The sequence below is a fragment of the Drosophila bipectinata genome, chromosome 2L (assembly GCF_030179905.1).
Source record: "Drosophila bipectinata strain 14024-0381.07 chromosome 2L, DbipHiC1v2, whole genome shotgun sequence".
Lineage (NCBI taxonomy): Eukaryota > Metazoa > Arthropoda > Insecta > Diptera > Drosophilidae > Drosophila > Drosophila bipectinata.
In genome coordinates, this window is record NC_091736.1 from 23,223,888 (window position 1) to 23,245,026 (window position 21,139).

A 21,139-nucleotide genomic window follows, 5' to 3' on the forward strand; every position below is an offset into this window, starting at 1 on the left:
CGGCTTAAATATCTCGGATCTGTTTCCCCGATGGCGGGAAAGACATAAAAACCAAATATACAAAAAAAATGGTGGTGTTTATTTGAATTCGATAATTTATTAAGTTGCAGTGCATAACCGCGATTAATCGTCATATAACCGCTATATGACATTTTCGACCTTCCAGTTATTGGAATCCCATGAGTGTAAATTAATTTTCTTTTCATTTTTTGTAAAAGCCACATAGGACACCAAGTATTTATGAACGCGGCAATGGCTATCTAGACCACTCGATATACAGAGGTAAAAGAGGATTACGTCATTAATGTTTGTAAAACCTTTTTGTAGAACAAATACATGTACAAGTCTTGCTTTTTAAGAATTTATCTGGACTTTTTTAAAAAACTAACACATTTTTTTCCAGTTGTCCGTGCTACAAAAATGAAAAAGTATCTACATCGTGTCACTCACAATCACAGATTTATCAATCAACATTGGTTAGACGGAGCTATATCAGCGAAAATACAAGCTTATATCGTGGGACAGATATTCCATCAGGGATTTCATTTGTTAAAAGTAATAAGTTGCCAAGCTACTCCATGCTACCAGGAACATTTTCTACTAATGGAGGGAAAAGTACAGTAACTTCCGTTCCCAATGAGTCTCAAATATGCAAGAATGCTCAATCTCAGGGAATGGGATTTAGCTATTATAATAACCTTTATATTCCCTACAATCAAAATTACACCTGTGCGACTTTAGCTGCAGTTGGTTCTGAATCAAATCGTCCGATGATTAACGAATATCAGAAACCTCTGCAGCAACAGGCCTACCAACCGATTACTGCAATTCACAAACAGGCTACCAACATGTGTACTCTAAACCAGCCTGTGAATCCTTTATTAGTGTCCATCTCAGCAGCAGACTATTAAAATGCTTGCCTGCTACCGAAGTCCTTACTAACAATTGCATATTGCAAGACTTTACTAAAAGCGATAAAGTATTAAGCTTTGGAGAAAAAACATGCTTACCAAAATTCGAAAGTTTAGTTGATCTTCATGGCAAAGCAATAGAAAATGAAACGCACTGCTTTGCATCCGTAAAAGACGTAAGAGATACTGTTACGTTGCATATTACTAATCTAGATTACTCGCTGGACGAGTCGAGCCTACGAAGCTTTCTTTTGAATCAGCTAAAACCTTTTACTCCAGTAGTATCTCTTGTCTTTGAAGGCAGTGCGTATTCCAAAGTCACGTTGTCAGATCTTTATGTAAGTTAAAGTATTTTTATACCCGGTACTTTTAGAGTACAAGAGTATATTGTATTGGTGTACATTGAGAGGGAATCACCTCCGACCCCATAAAGTATATATATTCTTGATCAGCATCAACAACCGAGCCGATATAGCCACGTCCGCCTGTCTGTATATAAACGTATATTCTATAAGAAATAGATCTATAGCTAGGGAAACAAATTATATGGAAAACAAAATAAGAGAAATGAGATGCAAAACTCTATTAAAACCTTTCATTCTTGTTAACCCAATTTTTTTTTCAGTTTGCAAAGCAAGTTGTTTCCAATATGCACCGAAAAAAGATTGGTCATAAACGCATGCTTGTTAGTTACACTCGTGACTCTTCGCTAACCGAGGTCAATACTTTTCGGTGCCAAGTTGCCGGTCTTTTAAAGGTAAAAATTTAATGGTATTAAAAAAATTATTTACATTTTAATTATTTTGATTAGGATGTTCCATACTATACACTCCCCATGTACAATTTTCGAGAGCTATTTCAGTCGCGCTTTAAAACTTCGACAAGTGTTCTGATAATAACGAGGACAAGTTTATCAGTTTGCTTCCCGATCTGATGAATACTACAGAAAACTCACCTTTAATGGAGAAGATGCAGCACAGTGTTCCTTATTGTACAATGCACTTTAAAAGAGAACAGCACAAGGGTTGGGCTGAACAGGAAATCGAACCATTACCTAACGTTAGCATGACTATATTAGAAATACAAAGCCTTGTCCATCCATTATTAAAGCTTCATACTGGTGACATTCCGGTTGCCACACTTCTTAACTGAATCGAAGAACAGCTAGATGTAAAGATAATACCAAATGAAAGTGGGGTAAATCTTGAGCATTTAATCTGTTGTGTCCAAAGGATTTAGATTCACGCCAATAATTTTGGAATAAAGATTCTTGGATTGAAACTTAACAAAGATAGAGCTTTACACTCAAGTACTAATTTAAGTACTGTGAGTACCGGAGATCGCTCCGAAGAAAGTTGTTGCAAAAACTCTATATCGGACCCACTTTTTCAAATTTCACGTAAAGTCATAGAGTTAGTCAAGATGTCACCAAAGTCTACAATGAAGTTCAATCGCTTTATTCCAGCTTATCACAATCATTTCGGCAAGCAATGCAGAGTAGCTGATTATTGTTACACAAAGTTGATTGAGCTTTTTAAAGCTTTATTCTCTGTAGTTCAAATCATGGGAGACGGTGAAAATCGTCAAATCACACTTACGCACCGAACCCAGATACGCAGATTTACATCAGATCTTTCGCGCGTTTTACGCGCCCATTGAAACAATTCCGTTCTTTTGTCTCAAATACCAGGAATTTTATCATAAACACAAAATAAAAACTTTGATATTTCAGACTATGGTGTGTGCAACATTGTGAATATCTTAGATGGTTTAGTAAATTCAAATATTGTAGTAATAAGCACTGTACAGAATGGAAAGGACATTCTTATCTCAATGCCAAAACGAAAGCAAACAAGCAATGAATTAGTAAAAACTAGTGTGTTCGCGGGCGAAATAGTCGAGCTTCTTCAAAACTCACTACAGTATTCAATTTTATTTCAAAAGTTTGTTCGGTCTTACCATTACCACTTTTCATATCAGTGTCGTCTCAGTGACTACGGCTTCCTTAAATTAACTGATCTTATGGATGCTATTCATGGCTTGGTTCAGATGGAAATAGTGTCCGATGAAGAAAAAAAAATTTGTCTATCGCCATATGTGGCTAGAAGGGTTTTTTCGGAGCAATGCGGCGACCTTATAAATAATGCTACCGGAAACTTAAGAAATTCCATGAAACTTGATCATGTTCTTAAGTTACACAAAAAAAAGTTTGGTTATCAGATGCAAGCGCACACATTGGGAGCGTCTGATATGATAGAGGCTGTTGAAATGTTACCGTACGTCGAAGTGAAAAGTTCAGATTAAGCCATATGGATAATATATCGCAAAGATGATTTATCATTTCGTAATTTCTGTTATCGCGCATGTATGCATTTAATTCGATCAGAGTTATTAGCTCTAGAACCTACTGCAGGATTTGGAGAAAATATACAAATTGATGTGTCGTCCAATGAAAACTCAAAACATATTTCAAAGGTTAACTTTCTAAATGAGTTTAATAACCAAAATAGATATCATCTCAGTAATTCAATTTTGGCATCCATGAGTCATGCTATTGAGGTAAGTAAAAAATTAACAACTTTACAGATAAATGCAAAAAAAAAAACATTTTATTTTTAGATTTATAAATACGCTGACAAAGAGTGTGTTCGGCTTACAGGCCTATTGAAATTCATGATCTCTATAGTTCGCATTTTAGAGCATCGGCGAAAGATGCACCTGAAATAAAAATTAGCTTAAAATATGGCCTTTCTACTACTTTTGAATTTGGATCCCCAAATTTATACGAATTACTTTCTGCATATGAATATCTCTTTACACTGGACTTTGGATCTTCTCAGATGTACAAAATAATTTCTTACTAATTTCTCTTAGAGGACTTAACTGGGATGCAAATCTTCATCATTCTACGTATCTTAGCAGATTCTTACTAATAAACTTATTACCCTTTACTAATCTTAGAACAATGCCAGGTGTAGCTTTCCTAAACAACATTATTAATGGTGATGTAGATAGCCAGAATCTAACACGCTTACATTTTAAGGTTACTTATAGAAGAAATAGAAGCTTTATTTCCCTATTCCTTAGCCATTGTAGTTCGAAATATACACAACTCAATCCTCTTAGGGTGTTATGTTTAAACTACAATGGTCTCTAACGCATCATCTCACTTTCCTCTCCTTTAAATCTAAAAACATCTATTCTCAATTTCTTACAGCAGCTAAGCCATTCTCCTCGTTATTTTTTTCCGCCTAAATATCTCGGATCTGTTTCCCCGTTGGCGGGAAAGGCATTAAAAACAAAATATACAAAAAAAATCGCCAATACAATCGATTCATCGCCATATAACCGCTCAGTGGCGGATTAAGAAACAAGGCCCAGTGGGCAAAATTTTTTCAGGGCCCCCCTCCCCCCCATAGAAAATTATGTTTCGTCAGGTGTTCCATGGAAAGTGAAAGCTATATATTTTAAGAATTCAACGAATATAAAAATGTTTTCATTTATTCATCGGGCATTATAAAAGTTGTATGCTTTTTTACATCGAGAAAATTTACATATTTTTGAATCCTCCTCTCTTTCTTCTCCACGAAAACTTCGATGGTTGCATCCAGATCAATTTGATTGGCGACTTGCTGTTCAATGAAAAGTATGCTGAAATCGTCCAATGCTTCTGCACTCATTGTAGAACGTTGCCGATCTTTGACTCTCTTCAATGAACTCATTGTTCATTCGGCACTGGCAGTGCTGACGGGAAGGGTCAAGAATAAACGCAATAAACTGCAGCACTCCGGGAAACTGTTGATCCAAATTTTTTCAACGATGAAGTTCAAATATTGCAATAGACTCTGCTTGGTAAAATCTTGTTCTTGTGAGAAATATATAACCGCAAAACTAATTAACTCATACTTCAAGGCAGTTGTAAAAAAAGTTGGATATTTCTCCATCAAATTGCACACATTTTTTTCGAATTCTTTTTCTTCAACGTTTTTGAAGAATTCACGTTTGAGAAATCCGAAAAGTGAGTTTATCTCATCGAAACCTTTGGCCCTTTCTTGTAATTCACTGCACATTCTGTCCAGAACTTCAAAATACCCAATGCGATGTTTCGTTGCCATATCCAGAGAACTGTCTTCTGCTTTTTCGCCTGGCATTTTTTTCGTTCGTCGTTGTCTAATGATCGGAAAATCCGGGTTCTTCCATCCCATCTTCTCCCATTGACATTTAGCTTTCGAAACGAAAGAATCATACTTGCTCTCCTCACGCAAGTTTTGCAAGTTCTTCATTACATTTTTGAGACAATTTCGGGCCATCAAAAGATCAACTTCTTTTTTCTGTAATTGTACTTCAGCAATGATAGGACCGAATGCCACCATTTCAGGTTTAGTAAAAATAGTACAAATAGTTAGTAAAACGTCGTTAGCTCAAGCTTTCCCTTTTCGATCAACCCCAAATTTGGCCGAAAATACCAAAAATTGACGAAAATACGCTGGGGGGCCCCTATTCTAGGATTGCACCCAAAAGTTATTTGATTTTATATTCAATTTACGATAGTTATCAAGCATTGCAATTATTCTGATAACAGGGGGCCCCTGAATGAAAATTGAACTTGTGCTGTACACAAGAGACTCACCGAAACATTTTTCAACAAAAAAATAAAAAAAAAAATCGAAGGTGTAACTTTCAGCAAGAGGGGCCCTGAGAGCCTTTCGTTTCGTCGGGGAGGCCCAGTGGGCAAGCGCGCCTTTAAAAGCGCCCACCTGTTAAATCCGCCACTGTAACCGCTATATGACATTTTCGACCTTTCAGTTATAGGAATTAAAAAAATTGTATCCCATGAGTGTAAATTATTCCTCTAAATTTTTTGTGAAAGCCACATAGGACACCAAGTATTTATGACCGCGGCAATGGCTACCTAGACCACTCGATATACAGAGGTAAAAGAGGATTACGTCATTAATGTTTGTAAAACCTTTTTGTAGAACAAATACATGTACAAGTCTTGCTTTTTAAGAATTTATCTGGACTTTTTTAAAAAACTAACACATTTTTTTCCAGTTGTCCGTGCTACAAAAATGAAAAAGTATCTACATCGTGTCACTCACAATCACAGATTTATCAATCAACATTTGTTAGACGGAGCTATATCAGCGAAAATACAAGCTTATATCGTGGGACAGATATTCCATCAGGGATTTCATTTGTTAAAAGTAATAAGTTGCCAAGCTACTCCATGCTACCAGGAACATTTTCTACTAATGGAGGGAAAAGTACAGTAACTTCCGTTCCCAATGAGTCTCAAATATGCAAGAATGCTCAATCTCAGGGAATGGCTTTTAGCTATTATAATAATCTTTATATGCCCTACAATCAAAATTACACCTGTGCGACTTTAGCTGCAGTTGGTTCTGAATCAAATCGTCCGATGATTAACGAATATCAGAAACCTCTGCAGCAACAGGCCTACCAACCGATTACTGCAATTCACAAACAGGCTACCAACATGTGTACTCTAAACCAGCCTGTGGATCCTTTATTAGTGTCCATCTCAAGCAGCAGACTATTAAAATGCTTGCCTGCTACCGAAGTCCCCACTAACAATTGCATATTGCAAGACTTTACTAAAAGCGATAAAGTATTAAGCTTTGGAGAAAAAGCATGCTTACCAAAATTGGAAAGTTTAGTTGATCTTGATGGCGAAGCAATAGAAAATGAAACGCACTGCTTTGCATCCGTAAAAGACGTAAGAGATACTGTTACGTTGCAGATTACTAATCTAGATTACTCGCTGGACGAGTCGAGCCTACGAAGCTTTCTTTTGAATCAGCTAAAACCTATTACTCCAGTAGTATCTCTTGTCTTTGAAGGCAGTGCGTATGCCAAAGTCACGGTGCCAGACCTTTATGTAAGTAAAAGCATTTTTATACCCGGTACTTGTAGAGTACAAGAGTATATTGTATTGGTGTACATTGAGAGGGAATCACCTCCGACCCCATAAAGTATATATATTCTTGATCAGCATCAACAGCCATCAACACGTCCGCCTCTCTGTATATAAACGTATATTCTATAAGAAATAGAGCTTTAGCTAGGGAAAAAAATTATATGGAAAACAAAATGAGAGAAATGAGATGCATAACTCTATTAAATCCTTTCTTTCTTGTTAACCCAATTTTTTTTTTCAGTTTGCAAAGCAAGTTGTTTCCAATATGCACCGAAAAAAGATTGGTCATAAACGCATGCTTGTTAGTTACACTCGTGACTCTTCGCTAACCGAGGTCAATACTTTGCGGTGCCAAGTTGCCGGTCTTTTAAAGGTAAAAATTTAATGGTTTTAAAAAAATTATTTACATTTTAATTATTTTGATTAGGATGTTCCATACTATACACTCCCCATGTACAAGTTTCGAGAGCTATTTCAGTCGCGCTTTAAAACTTCGATAAGTGTTCTGGACTTGTACAAAATGTCCGATGTTTGTACGATCACCTCTGATAATAACGAGGACAAGTTTATCAGTTTGCTGCCCGATCTTTTGAATACTATAGAAAACTCACCTTTAATGGAGGAGCTGCAGCACAGTGTTCCTTATTGTACAATGCACTTTAAAAGAGAACAGCACAAGGGTTGGGCTGAACAGGAAATCGAACCATTACCTAACGTTAGCATGACTATATCAGAAATACAAAGCCTTGTCTATCCACTATTAAAGCTTCATACTGGTGACATTCCGGTTGCCACTCTTCTTCACTGCATCGAAGAACAGCTAGATGTAAAGATAATACCAAATGAAAGTGGGGTAAATCTTGAGCATTTAATCTGTTGTGTCCAAGGGATTCAGATTCACGCCAATAATTTTGGAATAAAGATTCTTGGATGGTTGGAACTTAACAAAGATAGAGCTTTACACACAAGTACTAATTTAAGTACTGTGAGTACCGGAGATCGCTCCGGAGGAAGTTGTTGCAAAAACTCTATATCGGACCCACTTTTTCAAATTTCACGTGAAGTCATAGAGTTAGTCAAGATGTCACCAAAGTCTACAATGAAGTTCAATCGCTTTATTCCAGCTTATCACAATCATTTCGGCAAGCAATGCAGAGTAGCTGATTATGGTTACACAAAGTTGATTGAGCTTTTTGAAGCTCTATCCTCTGTAGTTCAAATTATGGGAGACGGTGAAAATCGTCAAATCACACTTACACACCGAACCCAGATACGCAGATTTACATCAGATCTTTTGCGCGTTTTACGTGCCCATGGAAACAACTCCGTCCTTTTGTCTCAATTACCAGGAATTTTATCACAAACACAAAATAAAAACTTTGATATTTCAGACTATGGTGTGTGCAACATTGTGGATATCTTAGATGGTTTAGTAAATTCAAATATTGTAGTAATAAGCACTGTACAGAATGGAAAGGACATTCTTATCTCAATGCCGAAACGAAAGCAAACAAGCAATGAATTAGTAAAAACTAGTGTGTTCGCGGGCGAAATAGTCGAGCTTCTTCAAAACTCACTACAGTATTCAATTTTATTTCAAAAGTTTGTTCGGTCTTACCATTACCACTTTTCATATCAGTGTCGTCTCAGTGACTACGGCTTCCTTAAATTAACTGATCTTATGGATGCTATTCATGGCTTGGTTCAGATGGAAATAGTGTCCGATGAAGAAAAAAAAATTTGTCTATCGCCATATGTGGCTAGAAGGGTTTTTTCGGAGCAATGCGGCGACCTTATAAATAATGCTACCGGAAACTTAAGAAATTCCATGAAACTTGATCATGTTCTTAAGTTACACAAAAAAAAGTTTGGTTATCAGATGCAAGCGCACACATTGGGAGCGTCTGATATGATAGAGGCTGTTGAAATGTTACCGTACGTCGAAGTGAAAAGTTCAGATGAAGCCATATGGATAATATATCGCAAAGATGATTTATCATTTCGTAATTTCTGTTATCGCGCATGTATGCATTTAATTCGATCAGAGTTATTAGCTCTAGAACCTACTGCAGGATTTGGAGAAAATACACAAATTGATGTGTCGTCCAATGAAAACTCAAAACATATTTCAAAGGTTAACTTTCTAAATGAGTTTAATAACCAAAATAGATATCATCTCAGTAATTCAATTTTGGCATCCATGAGTCATGCTATTGAGGTAAGTAAAAAATTAACAACTTTACAGATAAATGCAAAAAAAAAAACATTTTATTTTTAGATTTATAAATACGCTGACAAAGAGTGTGTTCGGCTTACAGGCCTATTGAAATTCTTGATCTCTATAGTTCGCATTTTAGAGCATCGGCAAAAGATGCACCTCAATGAAATAAAAAACAGCTTAAAATGTGGCCTTTCTACTACTTTTGAATTTGGATTCCCCAATTTATACGAATTACTTTCTGCATATGAAGATCTCTTCACACTGGACTTTGGATCTTCTCATGACAGATGTATTGTTTCATTAAAAGCTGATTGCGAGTGTTAGTAAGACTAGTATATAATAAGAGTAAGCCCTCATAATGTGTCCATTATTCACACAGTGCGCCTTTGTACACAGCTAACTAATAGGGACATGTTTGGCTCCATTAAATTTACACATCCAAAGAAGGTAGTTGTATTTTGATAAGAACCTTCTAACAAATATAAGTTTTAAACAATACTCACTATATTTTCTTTAACAAGCAGATCGACGAATGTAAATCCAATGAGAATAACTTGACAAACAATGTCATGCCACTTATTTCTTCAGAAAAGTCGTCTTTTTCAAGCTCCAATTTATCATTAATGAGTAGCTTTGGATCAGCTCAAGGAAATTCCAGTTTCGGCGACAGTTTGGATTTTAAAGAAAATTTTTTTAATTCTTCCCTTAAATTGTTTAACAGCTCTTTTAACTCATCTAGAGATTTAGACGCTAGTTTGGGAGCAGGTGATTTGACTACCATAGTCCCGAATACCGGAATGACAGACACATCATATGTACAGTCATCGGGTAAACTTTGGCGTCGGCGTAAAGTAAGTTCCTACCAGCAGCCCTTGCAGCACATTGATACAAATATTGCGCATCAAAAACGTAAAGCGGCTAATGGCCTTTATGACCTGGTTAGCTCTAGTAAACAATTGAAGGGATCATTATATGGGCCGCCAAAAGCAGATAACTCATCAGATGATGTAAGAAACCTTTTTTTTTGCGTTGCACATATTTTGAGTTGAATTCACTCTTTCACCAACAGAGACTACCCTTTTGGATTGATCCCATATGGAGCAACAAAACTGAAGATCCTAACCCAAATATTTTCAATGTTCGACTTCCAGAAATTCATTCAAAAAATGTTATTCCATTGCTTTTATCACCATACACAATTTCTAAGAATGAAAATACAAAACGGAAGCTATTTGGCATGGATAATCATGATCGCAACATAGCATAAAAAAAATTTGTTTATTTAACCCAACGCGAAAAAAAATAAATTAAAGCAATCAATTTGTGTATATTTTGAATCCAGTTCAAACTTTCAAGTTAATAATTTTTAATGTTAAAATATATTCGCCTAAGTTAATTTTTATGTTACCGGCCCCAATGTAGTGTTTAACTGTTTTCGAATAATTGTTTCGAGTTAATGTCTATTAATAAAGAAAAATAAAATCAAGAGGCATGTTTGGTCTGGTGAACTAATCAATCTTCGATAATCATCGATATTAAAATGGCTCAAGTAAATTCAGGGCCTACAGGCGCGTTCGAAATGGCAAGTTCAGAAGGCGGACATCCGATCACCAGCCGTCACTATTGTGGATCCACTGGACGGGTCATCGAAAATGGCCCGGACGAAAGTTCCACAAAGACCAGTTAGTGGTTCCTAGTTTGGAACTTTGGGCGGAGCTGAATTTAATATAAATTTGCAGTTAAGATATGTATCGTTATCGATCCTTATGAAAATTTCATTAGAAACCCGATTTCTTAGAATATAAAATTTAAACAAAGTCCCAAGTGTCTATCTTCAAAAGTAGTAGGTCGTTTGCAATCGATGCGGGTGCAGGACATTAATGGTGATGATAGGATGATCCTGGATCCTATTTTTAGATCCGATATATTCATATACCAACATTTTCCCATACAAACGGGGTAAAATTATTAACGCGTGGATCTCGAAGACTATAAGTGATAAAGCTATCCGATTTGGAATTTGAACTCGTATGGTATCCGCACAGATCAAGCTTGTGTCCAAATTTTGCCACACCCAATTGTGAAAATCCCGAATCCCCCAAAACCAGAGCTCGCAAATAACTGTTGACTGTTTCTCGTTGTCTGTGAATAAGTGTCTTTTCCTGATTTTTTACGAAAAGACTCAAAAAGAAACCGATTTATAAGTTCCTAAATGAGTTCGCTCCCGCTCACAACGAAACCGTTTTTTTCTATTTTGTTTTGTTCTAGTTGTTCTAAGACCGTATTGTCGTGTTCAGCGAAGCAAAACGTCTGTTGCGTATGTATTGGTATACATTATATTGTTTAAGCGTCTGTTTTGCAAATAAAATATTTTTATTGCTATCGTGAATTCAGCGTGTGAAGTTGTGAAACAGTTGTTGTGTAAAATGGAGAGAGCTCAAAAAGAGAAACGGTCAAAAGTTATTTGTACATTGTACATTTGTCGAACTAAAATGGCTAAGGAATAGAAGACTAAAGTTTCAAGTCTGTCTATTAGGAATAATGAAATTTAAGCGTGTTAGTAAATGCTGGCTAGCTACATCACCATTGATGAGGTAACGTAGGAAAACTACACCCAGCTTTGTCCTACGATTAGTTAAGGTTAGTAAGTTTATTAGTAAGAGTCTGTTACTGTAAGAAGGAATATTAAGATTTGCATCCAAGTTAAGACCTCTAAGTGCAAATGTTAAGAAATTTCTTTTGTACGGATTCAATGCGGTCTTGATGTACTCCATAAGACTTTAGACACATGAACCGTACTCCACTATCGGACGCACCAAAAATGAATAAACTTTTAGTAATGTAAAGGTCGTTAAATTATTTTTACCACCTTTTAATGAAACCAAGGAAACCTTTAGCTTTATTAACCATTGTCGAAATATGGTCGGCAAATTTAAGTTTAGAGTCTAACGGGACGCCGAGAACATTAACCTGAGTTAATTTCTCTAAGGCAATCCCAATACGTAGCCTGCAGCGGGCAACAACGATAGACATAAGCATATGCGAAAAGACATAAACTTGCATTTTGATCCATTAGGTATTAAATCATTTGCTAAACACCAATTTTGAAAGTTTTCAAGATCGGACTGAAGATTGCATTGGGCAGAGATGGATTTGTACTGAAGACAAAGCTTTACATTATCTGCATACATAAGAACTAGAGAGTTCGTTAAAGCAGGGGGCGAGTCATTTATAAAAAGAGTAAATAACAACGGGCCAAGATGACTTCCTTGAGGGACGCCAGATGTAGCACGGACCAGACGGGAATGTGTGTTTCTAAATAAGACTCTTTGTATCCTTCCATCTAAGTAGCTGGAGATCCACGTTAAGAGGTCTTTAGGAAAATCCCAGCATATTCAGTTTACTCAACATGAGTGAGTGATTTACTGAATCAAATGCTTTGCTGAAGTCTGTGTAAATTACATCGGTTTGATATCCCTTGCGAAAGCCATCTATGACAAAGGATGTCAACTCCAATAAGTTCGTGGTGGTGGAGCGACGCTTAATAAAGCCATGCTGAAAAAAAGAGATGAACGAAGAGCAAAGGTGTTTCAAATGATGAGTAACTAATTTTTCAAATAACTTTGGAATTGCCGACAATTTACAGATGCCTCTGTAATTGGCGGCATCGGACTTTTCCTTTTTTTATGTAGGGGAATTATGACAGATTCCTTCCACGAAAGGGAAAGTCGAGGTTTCCAAAGATAAGTTAAAAAGTCTTACAAGAGGTTTGTACAGAGCCCTGGCACAAAACAGCTTCGGATCCTGAGTAAATTATATCCGGCAGCGACGAATATAATTCCTGTAACATTCAGCGTTATGCACGGTAAAATTTGACCGAGCTAGTAGATATCTTGAGAAATCAATACTACTGCAGGTTTTTTATATTTAAATAAGCGTCTATTTTTTATATTTTTAGGTTAGTGAGGCACCTTGTAAAACAAGGAGGATTTGTTGTAGCGGACGGATATTTCCATGGCACACTGGAGTCAAAAAATGTATTTAAAGAACAGTAAAATTTTTCTAAGGTGACATTATTCTAAGGTGACATTAAGATCGGTGCATGCCAGAATATCGGACCAATCATCGGACCAGGGATGGTTTCGATTGAGACCTCCAGCGTGGGGTTATATGGATCCTCTAGGGTTGAAAGGGGGAAAGCTCTGAAGAAAGCGGTACCATCGGAATCAGATACAAAACAGAAGTCTAAAAGCCGACCTAACGAATTTCAAACATGGTTAATTTGACCTAGGGCCATGTTAAACATGCCCGCGGTGAAGTCATGGTGAGTGATAAGTGACAAAGATGGTGAGTTATCGACGTTGGACCAAACGTCGATGCCACCTATGTCAACAAACTCTTGGGATTTCACCTCTTCAGAAGCAAGAGTAGAGTCTACCGAAATGAGGACTCCACCCCCCCTCGATCCCGTCCAAAAGTGGTGTACTTACTTGGAAAAACTTCGGAGCTAAAGATCTCCGGCCTTTACCAAGTTTCTGTAAACGCTTTAATATGGGATGCAAAGAAAAAACTATCAGAATATAGCTTGGGGAGTTTTCTACGTAGCCCCTTAGTATTCTGATAGGTAAGTGTTAATGTTAGCTCTGAATTTGTTTTGAGCTACGTCCGATACTTGCACGAGTCGAATTTTCATGTGGGTCCACGAGCACTTGTGAGTCTTTTGCGACATAAGGATCGTAAATGCGCAGGAAGTCTGCAGTAAGACAGTACGGTCATGCATACGCTTCTTTAAATGCAAGCCTCGTCTGATGACTGAAATTATGGGTGATTTACCCTTAGACAGAATTCGTGTTCTCCGCCCATTCTCCATATGTGGTGTTGATTTTTGTGGCCCTATTGATACGACATTGAAAATTCGTGGCAGGCCCCCCTATAAGTCCTTCATTGCTTATTTGTTTGTTTTTCATCCAATGTAGTTCATTTAGAAGTAGTTTCCGACCTTTCAACTGATTCCTTTTTGTTGGCTTTTCAAAGGTTCGTTGGGCGCCGAGGATGTCCGCAGATCGTGCACTGCGACAACGCGACGAACTTCGTCGGAGCGAGTCGCCACTTCGCAGACCTTCGTCGAAGAATCGAGGACGAGGTTGACGCGGTCACGCAATACGCATCAAAAAACGGATGCGTATTACCGTTCATACCGCCGCGGGCTCCGCACATGGGCGGACTAAGGGAGGCAGGTGTGAAGTCTGCAAAACACCTACTCCTACGAGCGGTAGGGAACGCCAGGCTGACCGCGGAGGAGCTGCAGAGCGTCCCCGTTTGAGTCGAGGCCGTCCTGAACTCACGACCCCGGGGGGCTTTGAGTCAGGACCCAAGCGACGGCGAGGCGCTTACTCCCGGGCACCTGTTGACAGGCGGGCCGCTCGAATTTTCGCCCCACCAGCACCGCGGATCCCGGACCAGCAGGGTCTAACGTGCTTGCGGCGATAGCGGCTTGTCTCGTCAATCAACAGACAGACGGACAGACAGACGGACAGACGGACATGCTCATATCAACTCAGGAGGTGATCCTGATCAAGAATATATATACTTTATAGGGCCGGAGATGTCTCCTTCACTGCGTTGCACACATTTGGACAAAATTATAATACCCTCTGCAAGGGTATAATAAACAAACATAAAAGTGACAGTGACACTGTGTTATTTATTATACACAAATTAAAAGTCAAAGAGCTGCTCGCGACGCGTCCGTGAAGTGCATAATAAAAAAAAAACAAAATTCATCGCGTCGTGAAACCGGCTCAAGAAGAAATCCAGGATCATCACCGCAGGATCATCGCCACCAGGAAATCATCTTCCTCCATGCCGTGCACCTGCATTGACTGCACAAGGAAAGTGGCAGCGGGATTAAAGGATCCCAAGGCAGAACCGCAGGTATTTGTGCAAAAAATTGAAAGTTGAGAATAGTCAAATTAAATCTTCGTCTTGTGCTGGAATATTGCACCCTCCTTTCAATTTTTGGCGCATACGTACTTGAAATTAGTAGAGCTAAAAATTTTGAATAGTTTAGTTAAAATTATTAACAATCTGCCTGTGGCTAAAATTGACAAAAAACATAAATATATATCCACATCACTTTCGCCCCACCCCCTTTTTACCCCTCGTTCGTTTTTCGCCAAACAAAATAGTTAAATTTAGTGCAGCCAAACATTTATTTATATACAAATATATGTACAAATATACATACAAATATATGCAGCGGCAAAATTCTCGTTTTCGCTCCAACCGTTGTCCGCTGCTATATATGTATAAGCATTAGTTTGGCACATTTTATTTTACCGGAACGCCTAGTGACGCGCTACCCTATAATTGTGGGGTATACACCTTTTTCGGTGTCATTGGCAACCTACTATTTTTTTGGATACTCAGTGCCTCGACTATCAACATTATTCGACTATCAAATAATTAATTAATTATTTTATCTTTTTCGCCATATTAATTAATTATTTTTCGTTTTCGCTAGATATTAAATTAAATATCTGTTTTCGTTCGTTTTCGTTTTTTGAATTTAATTTATTAATTAAATAATTAAAATAAAAAGTTTTTTATATTAGTCAAAAATTTTTATTTTTACAAATTAACAAATAAATTAAAAAATTTTTATTTAAAAATAAAAAACGCAAAATTTTAAATTTTTTAAACGTTGTCTGTTTATTAAAAAAATAAATATATTTAAAAATGGAAAGTAATAAACAGAAACTAAAATCCACGACTCTTGATGAATTAAGTAGAAGATTAAATGTCAGGGTAAAAAGCATTCGCCGGTTAGAGGAACGTTTGGAAGCTGGGTCAGTTCCTTTAGTGAAGACCGAGCTAGAGTGCAGGCTTCAGGTTTTAAATGAGACAATATTTAAGGCAAATGAGTTGCAAGACCAGATCGAGCAATTAGATGAGGAAGATGAATTTGGGGCCGAGTTGGAAGAATTAGAGATAACCACTAAGGCAAGGGTGATGTCATTATTAAATGCCTTCACGTTAGCTGAAGAGTCCCCACAAGCTACAACAATTTCTGCAGCCCCAACTCGAGCTCGACTTCCCAGTTTGGCATTGCCAAAATTCAGTGGAAACTATTCGGATTTTAAAAATTTCATGAGTCTCTTTGAGACATTAGTAGACAAGGATGTGAACATTCCTGTTATCGAAAAATTTAACCATTTAATTTCTTGCCTCTCTGGTGAAGCCTTAGGAACTATCAAGGCATTCCAAGTCACCGAGAGTAATTATGACAAAGCTATTGCTAGTCTAAAAAGAGTTTACGATAACGAATGTCTCATCTTTGCGAACCAAATAAGCAAATTATTCAGCATTCCGAAAGTTTACCAGCCGTCTGCGTCGTCGTTGAGAGGTCTCATCGACACAGTGTCATCGATCTATGGGTCACTATTATCCATAGGAGATGACACTAAAATTGCATACTCAATGATCATTCACTTAGTTTTGAGTAGAGTAGATCCAGTGACCAGGGAAAAATGGGAAGAGTCACTGGATTATGAGGAATTGCTGCTGTGGTCCGATTTCGAAAAAATATTAAATCGTAGGTACCAGCATCTGTCCGCTGAAGAGACTGGCAAGCCAAAACAGGAGAAAATTGGGTTCGGGAAGCAGCACAATAGGAGTTCGTTGGCTTGCTCCGCTTCCAATAACCAAGCTTGCAGTTATTGCAACGCACAAGACCATAGTCTTGCCTAGTGTAGTCCGTTCGCTCGCTTTGCTCTAATGCAACAGTTTGAGTTTGTCAAGTCAGCCTCATTATGTTTAAATTGTCTGCGAAAAGGTCACACGGTTGCAAAGTGTAAATCGACTAGGTGTCAAATTTGTGCAAGATCGCACCACAAACTTCCGCACCACCGATTTACTGCGACCGAAAATAACTTGGCATTACCACCACCAAATGAACATCCTCCTCCGGCGCTACATCTTGATGGCCCTTCAACGTCACATGCTTTGCAGGCGTCATCTAGAAAGGGTTTTGTTAGCGACGTCGATCGTAAGCGTTAGAACTAAAACTGGCGAGCACATATTGGCCCGAGCATTACTTGACTCTGGGTCACAAATGAACTTCATTACTGAAGAACTTGCTCAACGCTTACAGATCCGTTGGGAGGAATCGTGTATAAACTTGCTTGGAATTGGTCAACAATTAATGGTAGTGAGTTTCCGTTCGACTTTTGGATTTTGAGAACTATCTCGGGCTATCACCCTGACCAGTCAGTGAACGTGAAAGATTGGGACCTACCAAAGAACTTGCCGTTAGCAGACCCATATTTCTATAAACCTCAGCGCTTGGAGCTGAGTCAATTTTCGAACTGTTGTTGGCCAAATAATACAAGGGCCACACCATCCCATCCTCCAAAAAACTTTTCTTGGATGGATAGTATCGGGAAAATATAAGGCAAATACCTCAACTCCTCAACAGCCTGTCTCTAGCCTGAATTGCCAAGAAGTCAATAGATGGCAATTTGAAAAAATTCTGTTCGTTGGAAGAAGTACCAACTTCTAAAAAGCTTTCGTCACCTGAACATGAGTTATGTGAGGAACATTATCAGAAAAATACAGTTTTACTGCCTTCAAATCGATTTGAAGTCAGGTTTCCATTTCAATCGGATCCAAGCGTTTTGGGAAACTCGTTCGAGGTAGCCAAATGCCGTTTTTTGTCGCTCGAGAGAAAACTATCTCGAGATCCGAATTTAAAGAAAATGTATGTGGAATTTATGGAAGAATACGAATCCTTAGGTCATATGTCCCCTACAAGCAATGATGTAGGGGACACACTTGCTACTCCACACTACGTCATACCCCATCAGTGTGTCTTACGGCCTCAAAGCACATCGACTAAATTACGAGTCGTGTTTGATGCGTCTTGTAAGACATCATAAGTCTCTTAACGATCTGTTGATGGTTGGTCCTACCATCCAGGAAGAGTTGTATTCAATTCTTCTTAGGTTCCGGCTGAACAGATTCGCTCTGATAGCCGACATAAAAAATATGTATCGCCAAGTAATGGTAAATGAAGCCGATAGGCGATACCAGTTGATAGTGTGGAGGAAAGACCCATCAGAGTCTATGAAACTGTGCAAGCTCAACACCGTCAACATATGGCACTGCGCCAGACCCATTCCTGGCCATAAGGTGTTTGAAGAGGTTGAGTGAATCAGTGAAAAATACATTCCCTCGAGCTGCCGAAGTAATTGGGTCCGACTTTTACGTCGACGACATGTTAACGGGTGCTGGTTGAATTGAGGAGCTAAAGACAATTAAGTCTAAAGTAACTCAGGTTCTTCAAAACGCTGGGTTTGAATTGAGCAAGTGGTTTTCAAACTCGCCTGAAGTTACTGCATCCGAGAGCACGGTTAAGCCAATAACACTTTCGGACTCAGAACTGACTAAAGCATTAGGAATCGCTTGGGTTCCTAAAGAAGATATATTTAAATTTGAAATTGATGCTTCAGTCATGGGTCAAAGGGCGACCAAGCGGAACATTCTTTCGGTGACATCGAAGCTGTTTGACCCCCTTGGCCTATTAAGCCCTATACTTATAAAAGAAAAGATCCTGTTGCAGGAACTTTGGCTTAATAAGCTAGATTGGGATGAGTCAATTCCACTGCATTTAGAAACAGCGTGGAACAAAATACAAATTGCCTTGTCGCAATTAGAGGACATCTCAATTTCGAGATTCGTGTTTACCGAGCCGATATCACCGATTCAGATTCATGCCTTTTCTGACGCATCGATGAGAGCTTATGAAGCCTGCGTCTTTATTCGTTGCGAATCTGCAGAAGGTATTAAAGTTTCATTGTTATACGGCAAACCCCAAAGTAGCGCCACTCAAGACAAAGACGCTCCCCCGTCTTGGGTTATGTGCCGCTCGCCTTCTCGCAGATCTCTGCCGCAAGATAAAGCCTCTAATAAAAGTTCCGATCGAACGAAGTGTATTTTGGTCGGATTCAGAAGTAACTCTTCATTGGATTCGTTCCCATCCATCGTCGTTGTCAACGTTCGTATCGAATAGAGTAGCTGAAGTTCAAGAATGGTCAGATGATAGCACGTGGCGACATGTACCAACTAAACAGAACGCGGCAGATATAGTGTCCAGAGGTGGAGACGTAAAGGAGACTGTAGAATCGATCTGGTTTACAGGACCATCGTTTTTATAGGAACCGGAAGATAAGTAGCCGACGAGCCTCCGGTTTGATCTGTCACCAGAACTTCTACAGACGGAAGCGAAAATGAATGCGGTCGGATTAACCGCAATCGTATCTACCTCAGATTTATTGGAAATGATAGAAGGTTATTCCTCTCACCTAAAACTGCTGCGATTGTTCGTTTATATGTTCCGCTTTATAAGGAAATAGAAGAAATTAATAGTGAACTCTGATATTGTTCCCTCACCTGTCGAATATAATGAAGAGCCTTTAAGAAAATAGTTGAAAGAACAGTCGCCCGACATTTTATGTTTAAAACCTGAAACAAACCTGCCATTTAACTTTATAAATTTTGTCTGTCCCAAAGGCTACGTTGGCTATTTCCACAATTTACCGCAGAATATCAGTGCTAAGAAAGGTATCGGTATTCTTATTAAACAAACCCTCCCCCACAAACACCGCAACATCAACTCCAACATCCTCTGCTCTGTTTTGGAGCTCAATGTAAGCATTGACATACAGATCGTCAATGTTTACATTCCTCCTAATCAAAGCTTTTCTACATTCGACGTAAATGCTATTCTTGACACAGATAGACAACCATACATCGTTTTAGGGGACTTTAACTCGTGGTCTCCTCTTTGGGGCTCTCCTCAATCAAACACCAGAGGCAAAAAAATCGAAAAACTAATAGCGGAACAAGATCTGATTGTCCTAAACGATGGATCTCCCACACATTTATCCACCCATAACACCCTAACCCATGTAGACCTTTCCTTGATCACCCCGCAAGTAGCACATAGGTGCAGTTGGTTGACCTTGGCCAACCTTTTCGGAAGTGATCATTTCCCCATATAAATTATTTTTTCCATCAATTTTAGTCCTGACCACACCCCTCCCCTTCCAAATATAAAATAGATTTAGCTAATTGGGATGTATATAGATCAAAGTGCGAACAGACAGTAACTAGTTGGAAGACCGGTTGCTTAAGCCACCAAGTTGCCCAATTAACCAAAGGCATTAGGTCTGCAGCTAACTGCAGTATCCCTCAAACCAAACGTGTCGTGCGTAAGGCAGCAGTTCCGTGGTGGAATTATAAACTTCAGAAGCTTCGAAATGAAAAGCAACATTTGTTCGCTGTTTACAAGGCCAGTATGTCAGACACCAATCTAAAAAATTATAAAAGAGCCAATGCAGTTTTTAAAAAATCTGTACTTGTGGCTAAACGGAAATGTCTAGAAAATTTCACCTCCAGGATATCCCCTCTTTCTTCTTCAAAAAAAGTTTGGTCCGACGTAAAGAGGCTGGCCGGTGTGCCACCACAACCATTTCGATTCTTGAAGTGTCATTCAGGTGTCGTAACAGATTCTCAGGGTATCGCCGAAGAGTTCGGGCATCTCTGGTCTAACTACTCGGCAGATAGTAACTTTTCAGACGAATACATACACCAAAAAGATGCCTATTTATCCCTGACCTATCTTCCGACAACACTGACACCCCCTGCCAAAACATTAGATAAACGCTTTACTCTAGGTGAAATTGATAATGCCTTAGCAAGGTCAAAGGGTAAAACCCCTGGTGCAGACAGGATTTCCTATCCTATGCTTAGAGAAATGCCACATTCCCTCAAAATTAGACTTTTAGAAATATATAATCAAATCCTAAACTCCGGAACATACCCACACAGTTGGAGATCAGCCACTGTCATCCCAATACCCAAACCCAATAAACCTCCTGCCGAAATTAACTGCTACCGCCCCATCTCCCTCCTATCCTGTTTAGGTAAAACAATAGATAAAATTATAGCCCGCAGACTTATGTGGTTCATCATGTGGTTGGTCCAAAACTTTATAACCTTATAAAA

The 21,139-nt window shown here is 38.5% G+C and overlaps 1 protein-coding gene across 4 annotated transcripts in view; it reads left to right on the forward strand.

Moving 5' to 3' along the window:
- Positions 1-10,559, forward strand: part of Marf1 (meiosis regulator and mRNA stability factor 1-like protein) — a 34,002-nt gene extending 23,443 nt beyond the window's left edge. For 3 of the 4 annotated variants that reach the window (XM_070277839.1, XM_070277840.1, XM_043213823.2), the window contains exons 2-10: positions 1,537-1,668; positions 1,723-3,470; positions 5,967-6,813; positions 7,094-7,225; positions 7,280-9,070; positions 9,131-9,392; positions 9,453-9,520; positions 9,598-10,080; positions 10,143-10,559. In XM_070277839.1, coding sequence (XP_070133940.1) covers positions 3,460-3,470; positions 5,967-6,813; positions 7,094-7,225; positions 7,280-9,070; positions 9,131-9,392; positions 9,453-9,520; positions 9,598-10,080; positions 10,143-10,340 — 3,792 coding nt within the window. In that variant the 5' untranslated portion in view covers positions 1,537-1,668; positions 1,723-3,459 and the 3' untranslated portion in view covers positions 10,341-10,559. Of the gene's footprint in view, positions 1-1,536; positions 1,669-1,722; positions 3,471-5,966; positions 6,814-7,093; positions 7,226-7,279; positions 9,071-9,130; positions 9,397-9,452; positions 9,521-9,597; positions 10,081-10,142 lie in introns of those variants that run through there. The other variant, XM_043213824.2, reaches the window with a different exon arrangement.
- Positions 10,560-21,139: the final 10,580 nt, after the last annotated feature.